At 43.4% G+C, this 13,791-nt stretch overlaps 2 protein-coding genes across 2 annotated transcripts in view; one reads left to right on the forward strand and one right to left on the reverse strand.

Moving 5' to 3' along the window:
- The window catches only part of uggt2 (UDP-glucose glycoprotein glucosyltransferase 2), a gene marked incomplete at its 5' end in the record, with an annotated part of 31,213 nt that extends 25,761 nt beyond the window's left edge, over nucleotides 1-5,452 (forward strand). The window contains 7 exons of the mRNA XM_083682179.1: nucleotides 172-256; nucleotides 875-1,057; nucleotides 1,159-1,319; nucleotides 2,329-2,443; nucleotides 2,552-2,668; nucleotides 3,741-3,900; nucleotides 4,156-5,452. Coding sequence (XP_083538305.1) covers nucleotides 172-256; nucleotides 875-1,057; nucleotides 1,159-1,319; nucleotides 2,329-2,443; nucleotides 2,552-2,668; nucleotides 3,741-3,900; nucleotides 4,156-4,178 — 844 coding nt within the window. The 3' untranslated portion in view covers nucleotides 4,179-5,452. The remainder of the gene's footprint in view (nucleotides 1-171; nucleotides 257-874; nucleotides 1,058-1,158; nucleotides 1,320-2,328; nucleotides 2,444-2,551; nucleotides 2,669-3,740; nucleotides 3,901-4,155) is intronic.
- Nucleotides 5,453-5,826: 374 nt separating this feature from the next.
- Nucleotides 5,827-13,721, reverse strand: dnajc3a (DnaJ (Hsp40) homolog, subfamily C, member 3a). The gene is made up of 12 exons (XM_083681914.1): nucleotides 13,543-13,721; nucleotides 12,956-13,066; nucleotides 12,546-12,670; nucleotides 12,209-12,283; nucleotides 10,415-10,567; nucleotides 10,036-10,217; nucleotides 9,774-9,893; nucleotides 9,198-9,303; nucleotides 8,923-9,043; nucleotides 7,253-7,385; nucleotides 6,887-7,035; nucleotides 5,827-6,410 (listed from the first exon to the last, which is right to left on the reverse strand). The coding sequence occupies exons 1-12, from the start codon at nucleotides 13,622-13,624 to the stop codon at nucleotides 6,262-6,264; spliced, it is 1,506 nt and encodes a 501-aa protein (XP_083538040.1). The 5' UTR covers nucleotides 13,625-13,721; the 3' UTR covers nucleotides 5,827-6,261.
- Between the last annotated feature and the right edge of the window lie 70 nt (nucleotides 13,722-13,791).

Raw genomic sequence — 13,791 nt, forward strand, 5'->3', positions numbered from 1 at the left:
CACACACACACACACACACACACACACACACACACACACACACACACTGCTGGTCTGGAGGTCCTGTGTGCCTCACTTTATGTTAGCCCTTGTCGAGTCACCCCCTCCTTCCTTCCTTCTCTCTCTGTCTCTCTTTCTTTCTGTCTGTCTCTCTTTCTCTCTCTGTTTCAGAATAATGATGCTCTCCGTCCTCCAGCACACCAAAACCCCTGTCAAGTTCTGGTTCCTCAAGAATTACCTCTCTCCTTCCTTCAAGGTAACTGGCTCACAGCATGACTCCATGCAAACTTTCTACCTTCCTGCCTGGCCGTGATAACTTTTTCCCTGCTCCACGCTGACCCCTGGGAGAAATAGATTTGTTTGTGTTCAGCGATGAAAGCAACTGTGGGATGCCTTCTCCTTTGTGATTGTCCTCTTTTTATCTCCTTCTCCTCCTATGGGGATGAGTCTATAGACACAAACGCCTACTAAGCCTCATCATATGTATCAAAAATAGAAAAAAGAACCGCAGGAAAGCGGCTATGTTCACAAAATGTTCTGCATTTGGAATGTTTAACCATTTTTAAAATATTCTCCAAGATTATCTTAAACTGTTTGACACCTTAAAGGCATTCTGGAATAGCTCAGTCCACGAAATCTCCATTACAAAGTACTTTGTGTCTTTTATTTATATATCAAGATTAATCATGTATTTCTAAGCAGTACAGCTCACAAGACAGGTTTTTGGGAGGATTCCTTTCACATTATTTTCCGATGCTTGCACATTTTGAAAAATTGTTCAAACATGTCGAGACTCAAATGAAATATTTGTCAACAAGGGACTATCTTTCTTGTGATTTATTTTCCTCTCATGATAATGCTGTTGTGTCCTCAGGAGTCCATCCCCTACATGGCTGAGGCCTATGGCTTCCAGTATGAGCTGGTCCAATACAAATGGCCCCGGTGGCTCCACCAGCAGACTGAGAAACAGCGCATCATCTGGGGCTACAAGATCCTCTTCCTCGATGTCCTCTTCCCGCTCGCTGTGGACAAAATCATCTTTGTGGACGCTGACCAGGTAACTGTGTCATGGAACAAGATGTAGTGGAATTGTGGAATTTGCTGTACATTTGAAGAGAATAGTTTTCAGTGCTGTCCTTGGTTTCCTCCCCCTCACAGATAGTCAGGGCAGATCTGAAAGAGCTGAGGGAACTGAATCTTGAGGGCGCCCCCTACGGGTACACTCCATTCTGCGACAGTCGGAAGGAGATGGAGGGCTACCGCTTCTGGAAGACTGGCTACTGGGCCTCTCACCTGGGCAACAGGAAGTACCACATCAGGTACACACCTTCACTTTACCTGGTTTATGATTGGCTGTTGTTTTGACGTGCCACTGTGTTTGTTGTCGACTTGCTATGTTACCAGCCGCTGGAAATGCTCTTTAACAAAAGTGCATATTCATGGCTTATTGTTATGAGCTTGGCAGTTTCTGTATCTCCCTATTTTCTCCCCCTAAGCACTGTCATTACGGTTGTTTTTCAGAATTTAAAGGTAAATGTGTGAACAAAAATACATTCATGAAAATATGCCACGCCTCATTTTTCTGCTTGGTTTTGTCAACAACTTTGTGTTATTGATTGCACGCTATGATATGAGCAAAAAGCCTCCCTCACACATGACAGAAAAGCTACCGCGGATTCTGAGGATTTACTTGATCTATTTTACCCTGCTCATTATTTGCTTTCCTCAGTATCCTCATAGCTGGTATGCATTAATAAACAAGCACGGTGAAAATTGAAAGGGGAATAGTGTGAAGCCCAAAGTGCAGTGCTACCTCGTTGGGTGGGTGTGTAGCGCTGGGAGCTGGCTCATTTGAAGTGGCTTAATCAGCTGGCACCTGCCATCTCTGCTGGGCAGATGAAGCTCACCAGCTAGGAGAGGTAGCCATTACGCCAGAGCCCATGCGGGAGGCCACTGCCTCTGGAACAAAGGCTGACAGGAAACCAGGATGATTTTATTGGATTCCAGTGGGTTGCACAGCTGCATGGGGCCGAAGCTGAATGTAGGGAGGGAGTGACGGGGGATGAACCAAACCCCCTGAACTCCCAGAAATGCAGGCAATTTCTCCTGGTTGAGTCAGATATGACCTGCAATGTGTCATGGAACGTTCAGTACATTGTACCTTTGGGTGTATTAACATGCTACAGTGCATACGCTTACAGTATGTGGATGTCTGGGATATTTATATTAATTCTGTGATAGTAGTGTTTCCCTCTAGGAGCATTTTGTCCAGAGCATTCAGGCTGTTTCATAACCCTCTCTCTTGTCTTTCTCTCTCTCTCTCCCCAGTGCGCTGTATGTGGTGGATCTGAAGAAGTTCCGGAAGATTGCAGCTGGAGACCGACTTCGTGGACAGTACCAAGCCCTTAGCCAAGACCCCAACAGTCTGTCCAACCTGGACCAGGTGAGAGGGATACACCTTTTCTGCATGGGTCTAATCTTCAGTTATTTGTTACATTATATGTCAGATAAAATGTTTGATAACAAACGTTTCTCTCCCCCACCCTGGTAGGACCTCCCCAACAACATGATCCACCAGGTGGCCATCAAGTCTCTCCCCCAGGAGTGGCTGTGGTGTGAGACCTGGTGTGACAACACCTCCAAGGCCACCGCCAAGACCATAGACCTGGTACGCTGCAGAGATCACTGAAAACGCCCCTAACAAGAAAAAATATAGTCTTCATTTCTCAACATTTCCTCTTGTTAACACAGGTGCTACCAGCTAAAGTAAGATTTGGACGTCCCTCTTTGTTGAAGCCAAATTGCTATGGTAGACTTGCACTTGATTTGGGTGTCTACAACAGGGGAGATGAAGTACTGTGTATATCGGTTTGCACTTCCATAACCTGTTATGAAGCAGGAATAATCCTAGCTGATAATTAATTACCTGCTCACAGTCAAGAATAGAAGTCTCATTTACACACTTACCTCCAACGATGTGTGCTCCAAAGAGCTGAACTTTGACTTTCTTCAGGGAGAAAAGACTCAGGTTAATCGAGCTGAGGAGGGGAAAAAAACCATGCGCTGTACAGTAGCACTGTCCACACCCACGTCCTACTAATTATCACAGTGACAATGTTGGCAATTTTAGCACTGCTGTGAGTCTAGACTTGTACAGAGAGACGTTCTCTACAGTATACACAGTGTTAGCCAGTCTTAAGCCTCTAAGTGCTCATTTATCCTAGGTATCCCTTTCTATTAGGGAAGAGGAGCCCTTTTCGGTGGCCTAAGCAAGATTATATTTTGAGGATGGATCCTAAGTAGTGCCCATGCTTTTGAAACACAGTATTACTGAATATTCTCACAGGCGCCATAACTTCTATTAACCATCAGTAATGATGTGTGCAGCATCCATCTGCTAAAAGTAACTGCTGTAATTCTTTATGATGACAGAAGAGGATATGGGACAATCATGCAGTGGTGTTATTTCCTCCATCTCCTAAACTAATTGTGAGCACAGAGTAAAGTATTTGCTGTGGAAATATAGGGCAGGGCTCAAAATAACTGTAAAGTGAAGATTTCCTCAACTCCGGGACACCACTCTGCTGCAGCACAGATACATGAGACGCAGACTAATGTCACTTTAATGGGGCAGGAAATCAGATCAGCTTTAAATGGTTGCTGTAGACATGGTTTGGAAATGGCCAAGAGGACATCCTTTGGTGCGGTGACTGATGTGTTTGTCTGCTTATCTGCTGCAGTGTAATAACCCCAAGACCAAGGAGCCCAAGCTGACGGCGGCGGTGAGGATCGTGCCGGAGTGGGTAGAATACGACAACCAGATCAAACAGTTACTGAGACGCGTCGAGGAGCAGAGAGTGACACAGGGCCAGTCACCTGCTGCCTCTCGAGACAAGAAAGGTCAGCAAAAAAACTTGTGAGCTTAATGTGAGATCTGTGAACATAACTCAGACGTTAATTGCGCTTATCGAGCATACTGTAGATGTCCATGACAGATGAACGCATTCTTTTTTGTTATGTGCACAGAATTGATAGTTCATTCCATAGGGATGTTTTTAATGTAAATCAAAGACTTTTCTGCCTTGTTTTCATTTTGGAGCAACTCAACTATATTAGCTAACAGCAAGTTATTTCTCACCCTTATTTACATTCCAGGCAGCCCCCGGGATGAACTTTAGCGTCTGCCCACACTGTGCTGAAGAGCAGAGAGAGTGGCTTATTTGATTACCTGATCCTCCTGTGAAGCTTGAAGACTACCACTGTACAGTACAAAGATGATGCACATTTCCCACAAACTTAGCCAGGAAGTATTAGACCCTCCGTTTGGAAAGACTGAGGGATACACAAAAGGAATATTTTATTTTTTAAAGATTTCATACAGTTTTCTATTCTGTCTGTACTGTATGTGTGTCTTGAGAAGGAAATCATGTGACGTAACCTGTTCTTATGGTATAATATCAATACTACAGACAATGCTTTGCTTCATGACCTGAGTAGTATGTAAAGAAGGGTGAAAGCCATCAGAGGTGATTGCACTGTATACAAAGAAGGCACATTCCTAAACTGAGGTAATCTGCGCTCTGTAGAGGTCACCTTACATTTTAATTGTAATATGATACAGCATGTATATTCTTTAATATTACGGAGCACCAAGCCACATCTGTATGTGCATTTTGAGCCCTGGGAATGTATAGTGAATAATATGTTGTAAATGATGGATTATTTGACATTTTAAATTAAAAAAAAAAAACGGTATATAGGCTACTGCAACGTTTGGCTAAGGCTTTTAGTTTGTTTGTTCCCATTTTAGATTCATATATTGCTTTTGCTAAATGCCTGACCAAAGTTGTAGAATCAATTCTAAGAGGCATGTTGCAGAATATTGATGTTAGATTTCTTGCACTACTTGCATGGCTCATGTGTGTGCATTGTGTACTCTGCTGTATGGGAGCTTCAGCCAACACTACAGTGTGTGTGGACAACACGGCCCACAGTGCGGTCAGGATGAGTGCTTAACCAACCATTTCAGATTGTTGCTTTCTTTCTGCCAAGTGATGCAGTGTGTCCAGATCAGGCTTACTGTTATTGTAGTCAGTGCTAATGGGACATGGATCTCAGGCTTTCAAAAAGTGACAGTAATGGTACAATTTAGGATTTTAAGGTATTATTGTTTACATATTCTGTATTTATTTTGGTCAAATTATGTGTATTAGACTGGATTTTCAATGCCTTGACATGTACAGTAAATCGGCTAATTCTCAGGAATGAAATAGATGTTGACGCATTGCTCTTAAAACAGCTCTTATATCGATCACTGTCTTTTGTCTTACACAGCCAATCGAAAGTAAGAGAAGGGAGTCTGCTCTTGCAAAGTTCAGCTTGTGTGTGTGTCACATGGGGGTGTTTTTGTCATTGTAATATCAGGTGTAAAGAATAAAAACTGTCTTTGATACCAAAACCTCGTTCAGAATGGAAATTTGAGGACTTTTCTTGTTTCAGTGTGAGATTGATGGTGTGAATTGTACAGATGGTATGGTATGCTTATCAAAGTGAATTCTAAGATCAGAGTGAATTCTATAAATCAGAAGGGAGTGTAACATTGTACTGTTCCGATTTGTTTCCAACTGTGAAGACATTCTTAGTTAATTGTTATCACAATCCACCCTCATTCACCTGCAGAGTGGCAGACATTGCACTCCTCAAAGGCATATTCAGAGGGTTTTTTTGAGTAACAGGTTGTCATCACCACTTGCATAAATGAGCAGCTGAGTTGTACAGTGGGGCACTTCCACAAGGAATGCCAAAGACCATGGACCTTTAATCAAATAAGTATAAATAGATCTTTATTTACAAATCAGAATGACTCCATTCATATAAAAATAGTACTGTATCTATGTACACATTAGTCTTAGGAATGGATGAACATTTCAGTGTGTACTGTACAATAAACCACAGATGGTGAAGTGTTGCTTTGGAATTAACCCAGAATTCTCAATTGTGAGATCCCTGAAGATGGTAGTTGGTTCAAGCATAACAGAAGTTCATACTGCTCATAGCGTGCACGATGGAATCCAAAGTTGTATTACTCAACATCGACACATCTTTAATATTGCATTCAAGATGTCAATTGCCTGACACACATCTCCATGCAGTCTATGTTGGCATTAGGTGGTATTCTGCTGATGAGTGCCCTCCCTTAAAACAGGGCATTGAGCACAATGGTTACTTCAGCCATGCTGCATCGAGCCCGGAGCAGTTGGCTCAGTTGTAACTAAATTTGAAGTTAAAGGGTCCTGAGCCGAAGGGGTTGAAGCCGCCTCCGCCAAATCCACTCTGGTAGTGATGGTGACTGCCCTGTTGGCTCTCTGGGTCATTTGGGTCCTCACCATGGTCAAACTTAGTCCTCATCTCTGCAAGACACACAGGGCACACCAACATGAAACAAAACATACCGGACAGCAAGTATCCAGAGGCTCAGACAGAGTTTATATTGATACAGAATGTGTTTGAGAGGGAGAACAGCCAACCAACCAGAGTAAGACGAGGTGCAGCTAAAAATCAATAGAACTCTACAGCAACTCACCTTTCCACAGGCATTGATGTTAAAGCCGTCAAACAGCCTTGCATAAGTCCATAATCAAAAGATGAGGTTGGGCTAAGGCTATCACGTCGTTAAAAGGACTTAGAAAACTGTAAGTTTGACAGACGGATAGGTAATCACAACAGAGTGGAATGAAAGGGTTAGCCTGCGACTGAAGGACAAATCATTTTGTCTGTTTAGAGAAGTGTATACTGCAGCTGTCTGATTCAGTCTGACGTTCTCTGAGTGACTGGCAGTGGCATGACAGCAGCTGAGGGGGGTTAGTTAGATCATAGGGGCATTTACCTGGGTCAGTGAGCACCTCCTTGGCTTGGGCAATGTCAATGAACTTCTTCTCTGCCTTCTTCTTATCTTCAGGGTCCATGAAGTTGTCCGGGTGCCACTGCTGCGCCAGTTTCCTGTAGGCCTTGATGATTTCCTTCTTCTGGGCGGTCCTGTAAAATTGACAAACATATACTTCACTTAAAACAAGTTCCAGTGCTGCTATGAAGAGCTCCTGCTGTCCTTCTCTGGGTGAGTACTTCTGTCTGGTTTACTAGACCAAACATCACATTTCATGTAGGAGAGTGCAAATGCTCTTTTCAACATTGGCTAGGACTAGCCGGGCCCCCGACCTCAGCTAGTGAGCAGTAGATTGTTCTGGACACCCACCTCTTGACTCCTAGGATCTTGTAGTAGTCCCTCTTCTGGGACTGTTTGAGGAGCCGTTGTGCTTTTTCCAGCCCCTCTTTAATTTGACGGTCATTCTCGCTGTGTTCACGAGCACTCTCATAATCCTTGATGGCTACAAGAAAAAGCAAATATCAAATAAATGATAAATGATGTGTTTTTTTTTCTCTGTGCACTACCGAGCTAATTATATTTCCATAGTAGAATCAAACAAATCGTGAGCTCTGAAAGACCAATAATGATTACAATTTAATTATAAATCTCAATTATTTCTTATCCCAGAACCATTTCAGCACACACTGAGAAAAGGGCTTGACTTCTTTATCCAGCCGACTAAACGACTTCAGTCACACACACTGATGGTTGGTGATCATCCACACCACCAAAATAACAGCATAATTTGTTGTCTTGTCAAGGAGTAAACCAAATCATCTTTAGCTCATTGTGTACCACCTCCAGCCTGTGTAGAAGGGTGGCATGTGGCAGTTTGAGGCGGTGTTACTCTGTGATGCGTACTGAGGTCTGTGTGCTGTTTGGGGGGTTTAAGAGATGGTGTTTACTGAGGCCCTGTGGGTTCTGACAGTTTAAAAGCCCACGTGATGTCTGACGCTCCCACCCACTGCTGTGTTCACGCCTAAGCAGATAAAGTGCCTTCATGACAATTTACTCCTCCTCAGCCCAGTCAACATCCCCCGCAGTTGCTAGGCTCAGGCTGGTGTGTGTGTAATAGATGAAGCCCTGGTGCGGGCTTTCATTCCTGACTGCCCAGATCGCCCATGGCTACATGAAAGCTGCCTGAGCGGAGAATGTCTCACAGCCAGCCAGCCCCCCCCCCCCCCCCCACACACACATATTTTTAACCCATAAGCTCTGGCTTTGCACAAGCTAAAGACTTGGCCCCTGTCTAGTCCTCCATTGGCCACAAAGCCTGTGGGAACCAACTGTGGCTGGCTGGCGTGTGTGTGTGTGTGTGTGTGTGTGTGTGTGTGTGTGCACGCATGTGGGCACTGCCACCCCGGAACTGCTACCAGCTTGATTAACGAAACAAGTGTCTGTGCTTAACTCTAGCCTGGGAGGCAGCACTGCTGTATATTACTCCAGGTTGTGCTTACTGCGTACTGTGGTCCGGAGCAGAGAGAAAATTGCTCCCTCTGCATTTCTAACAATATTGCATCACTTTTAGCTGACTGGATGAATGGCTAGGCGTTTTTGGAGAGAAAGAAGAACTTCTGTCTTCAGATCAAAGGAAAAATACACAAATATACACAAAATAAAAGGACAGATACTATTTAATTAAAATGTGCATCAAGTGTCTCTCAACTGATCTTTTTATCATTAGGTTCAGACATTCACGTCTGCATTGACTCATACAGAAGATTTTGTTTTATTTAAAGGAACACAGTATCTTGACTTAATGGCTGCAATCAGAACCCGTCAAAGCTGCGTAATGTAAACATTTGCCTCCTATACTGAGGTCTGTTGCTCTAGTGACTAATGGAAAAAGAGTGCCCTCTACTTTTATCATAGAGTAGAACTCGTCTATAAAGACCATGAGACCAAAACCCAACTCTGACACTATTTGACTCGTAGCAAAAGCATTGGAAGGAGAATCAAATCATTGACCATGCCTGAAAACCATTGTGACAGCTCACCTTCCTCGTACTGCTCATCTAGGAGGTAGGCCTCCGCTCTGTCCTTTAGCACATTGACGTTCTCGGGGTCTGAGTGGAGGACCTCACTGCACACCGAGATGGCTCTGCTAGCTTGCTGGTCCTGAGGGACGACAGAGAGACACGCTCAAAATGGAACACTCAACTCCCAGTAACCATTCCACTTTATCCAAACCAGCAAGGAGAGCACTTGAAATATGACTGAACCATGGCAGGAGATGAAGATATGGGGTAAGGGCAGGACTGAAGCCGCTTACCTGAGTCAGACAGTGGCAGATGCGCTCCTTGGCATGGAGGGAGTATTGGGGTACATTAGGTTCTGTCTTCATCACTGACTCATACTTACTCATTGCATCTTCATACCTAGGCATGGGGAAGAAAATGATGTTTTATGGATGTCTTGCCACGATGAAAAACATCCTTATGTAAACATACTGTACACTCAGAACACCCACAAACATTATGCCTCTCCCATGACATGTCAGTGTCAAGTTGCTGATGATATTAAATGTTGTGTCAAATCCATTGAGAGAGACGTGATTCATGTGGCAGTTTCTATGATATTGTAGGAGTGTGTCTGTAGATAAGGGGAGATCATTACTGGGCACAGAGCAGATGTATTCCCTGCTGTTTGGTAATGTATCACTGAGAAACACACACACACCCACCCACCCACCCACCCACCCACCCACCCACGTACACAGCGCGTACGTACACAGACGCGTACGTACACAGACGCGTACGTACACCCACGCGTACGTACACCCACGCGTACGTACACACACGCATACGTACACACACGCATACGTACACACACACACACACACACACACCTCTGCTGCTGGATGAGCTCCTCTGCAGATTGGATCTGTTTGTTGAGCTTCTTCACCTGTTTGTAGTGGCTGTAACACTGCTTATGGTCAGGGTCCAGCTTCAGACACTCTCGCACCTCACTGGAGAAGAGGAAGGAGATGGAAGTAGTAAAGTACTTTCAATAAATGGCATACACAGGATACCGTACAGTAGGCGACATACAGTACACTTGTCCACCACAGTGTGATATTAACCCATACATCCACAGACAGTCAGTCTTACGTGAGGGCCATCTCATGGTCTCCCAGGTGGTAGTAGATGCTGCTGAGTTTGTAGTAGGCCTTGGTGTTGTCATTCTTCAGTTTGGAGGCAGCTTTGAGGTCACTGATGGCCTTCCCCATCTCTCCCATCTGGATGAAACACTCGGCCCGCAGCTCTCGAGAGGTTGCGTCCCACACACACGTCTGAGCAGGGAATCATAGTCAAACACTCAAGTCTCATCACAGGACAACACAGACAGGATGGTCCTCATCAGTGTCAGACGTTACCCAGAACAGTGGCAATATTCAGCTCCAAAAGGAAGCATCACTGATTATACAATCAGAAGATGAGAGTACAGTCACATGTGATTTATAGCATGAGTCGTTGGCTTATCAGTCACCTCAATGATGGTGTCCAGATGGGCAGCGGCGGTGAGGTAATCCTTGCGGTCAAAGTCGGTCCCTGCCTGAGCCACCAGACGCTGAATCTCATCTGACTTCATCAGCTGACTCTGGGCTTCCTTTTCCTCTTTGCCACTGGGGTTAGACTTGAGCTGGAACACAGGAACACATTGCATTTCAACCAGCATTAAGGTATGGAGGCACTTATGCATAGCCTAAGTGTTTACTTACCTAACTGTGAATTAGCCTTGTACTTATATAGAGTACCTCTGACTACTTTGACCATCACGGTTGCCCTTAGTGATCTCTAAACCCCATTACAGAGTAATCATCCTCATCATTGTGCTCATCATCTTCATGATAGTAATCTTAGTTAATGGTACTTTCATTACAAATAGACTTGGATATCCTATTAGTGTTTCCTGCTAGCTCAGCCCTGCGGAGGAGAGCAATGAATAAATGTGATGCATTACACCACGCCAGAGTAATAGACTGCTGAAGCAGCAGGACAGCATGCACCTCTAGCCAGGCCCGTCAACATCATACTGGCAAAATATGGTATACATAAAACCGTATAGGTCCAAATGCATATTGCCCTTTGCTGTGACTACGCCTCACTGCCCCCAAAAGCAGGAGGATGACAGTTGACTTCAATTATGAAACTTTCCACACTTTGGGCAGTCTATTAAATCTACTTTTACTAGCATTTAAAAAATAAATAAATAAATAAATGCATTCCAGCTGCCTATAATTTTGACTGCTGGCCACATGAACTGACTGCTGGCCACCTTCTTCTAATAGCCTACTAAAAGGTCAACTAAAACCACTGGCTGTCACTGTCTTAATCTTGTAAGTCAAATTTCGAATACATTAATTTTCTTAGTATTACATATTGGTCCCTGTGTATGGGTGTGTGTTGATGAGGGCTGTGTACATGCCCAGGAGCGACCCTGTCAGCCATTGCCCAGGGGTTTGCAGACACAGGACCAATATTGAGAAAGCACAGTACCTGACATTCAAATTGTACCGCAGTGAACAAGAGAAATTACTGAGACATTTTCACTCCATGTTCTACTTGGTAGACCCACTGGAGACCACTGAACCTCTTAATGGAGTCAAACAATTAAAATTAGAACTGCAAGGGCATTTATGGCTTCTGGCAGTGTTATGAGGCTGCAGGGCAGAATGATAATACTAATGGAAAATCTATCAGTGATTTTCACACCTAATCCTTAATGGGCGCCGGACAACTGTCTCTGATGGCCAAGGGGAGTTGGCTACCCATCTAATTAAATATCATGATGAGCTTGGTTTTGACATGGTCTACCGTAATGAAAGTGATTCAATATTTTCACTGTTAATGGCTTATTGAATGTCCATATTTCATAGATATATAAAATATTATTATTTCTTTAATCATAATTAATTTAGAAAAAAATTGATTAAATTGTTTAATAACAATAACTGTATTTTATTATCCGTGTTAAATAGTCCCTGGAGTGTGTCTTATTGTTGAATCTTAGCCTTTGGCTAAAAGCAAATGAATACAGCTAATAACAAAGTCCACCTATACTTCTACACTAGTACAAATACATGTGTCCAACGGACTAGGTCCATGGCCCCTCAATCAATTCATTGTTCCCACACATTATACTGTCCTATAAGTAGGCCTACATGGAGCTGTTCTCACAGCTCAACACTGACATCTACTGGCCAACTATTCCATTGGACAGAACTCATACCTACTGTAACATTGTTATACTGTAGTTCTACATAGACATGACTGTACTTACCACTTTCTTAAAATCGCTCTCTGCTTCATCTAGTTTCCCCTGCTTCAGGAGTAGATTTGCTCTCTGAAGTCTTGCCTAGGAAGAGTGAGGGATTTTGTTTGTTATAGAAAGATGAGTCTAATCTAGACAGTTTGTCAACTCTGATCTAGTCTAGTAACATATGGAAACGAAAAAAGTACAGTATCTTTTATTATGTTTCCATTACTAGCAATAAAGCATAACGGCCACTCCCTCAATCTCAAGGGTAGTAAGTGCACACAACAATATAGTACCTTGAACCTTTTTATCCATTGAAATGTCTGAACATTAAAGAAGAGAAACGCCTGTGGGGACTCACAGATGTGAAGTCTGGTTTGAGTTCGATGACTTTACTCAGATCAGGCAGTGCAGATTTAGATTTTCCCATTGCCAGGTAGACTGTAGCTCTCCTGTAGTAGGCCATGTAGTTTTTGGGATCTCCGTCTGAATAGGATGTAACACAAGCAATGGTGAGGCAAATGAAAATCCCTCATATGTGCTCTTCTGACAGTGCATACTGTCATATGTGCTCTTCTGACAGTGCATACTGTGCTGTATAGCAATTACAATGCAAAAGGCTACATGTACATAGCAATTACCAGAGAAAGAGACTTTGGTGATTACTGTATACTGCATCATAAGGCAGTGAACTAGGAATCTTAGCCATTGCAAAAGTACATTCAGAGTCAGTTTGATGATTCTACTGTATATCAACTTCTTGGCACTGACCAACAGCTGCATGAAAGTGAGAAAGTGCGTCCGCCAGCTGTCCAGCAGCTAGCAGCTTCTTCCCCATCTCTAGATGATTCTCCACTCCTTCATCCTTGCCACATTTCACTCCTGAAACCAATCATACTGTTAATCATCCAGTGTATCATCCCTCATAATTTGTGTGCACTTTAAAATGTGGCATGACATTGCAGCTGGGTTACTGATGTTTTATTAGTGAATTGATACAGTGTACTGCACCCCAATGATAGAAGTGAGATCAGGCGACAGATTGAGGTAGCAGTGAGTGTGTCCCTGGCTGTAGCAATCTCTAGCACGTGTAACTGCTCAATGAAAGGCTATTACTGACAACAAAACTGACATATTGCTTCAAGAACACGAGGCAGAACGCTGTTGAGGCTAAACATAATCCTGTCTTTCGACGTTAGCTAGTGAAATAGCCAACGGGTTATAGTTGGCTACATCTAGTCAATTGTTATTCTCTTAGTGAAGCACAAGTAAACACCAACACACACACAGCTAGCTTGTAAACAGTGTGGTTGAAGTACATGGTGGCATTCAGTGGTCATTCTGAGAAATATGCTTACCTTCGTATCGCAGGTCAATCAAAACAAGAACAAATGGTACATAACTTAAGATTTTGTGCGCCACTGGTTTTATTGATACCATCGTTAATGTTGAACAGTCTGTCTATAATTCGCATCAATTCTGTCAATTACTGTGTAAATTCAAACTATGTCAACTCTCACGGAATTACTTGACAGTCCATGGCTGGATAACAGACAGAGATACTCGTCGACCGGTCGTGGGCTCCTCTGATTGGGTGATTTGCAGTA

This window comes from Argentina silus, assembly GCF_951799395.1.
Source record: "Argentina silus genome assembly, chromosome: 12".
Lineage (NCBI taxonomy): Eukaryota > Metazoa > Chordata > Actinopteri > Argentiniformes > Argentinidae > Argentina > Argentina silus.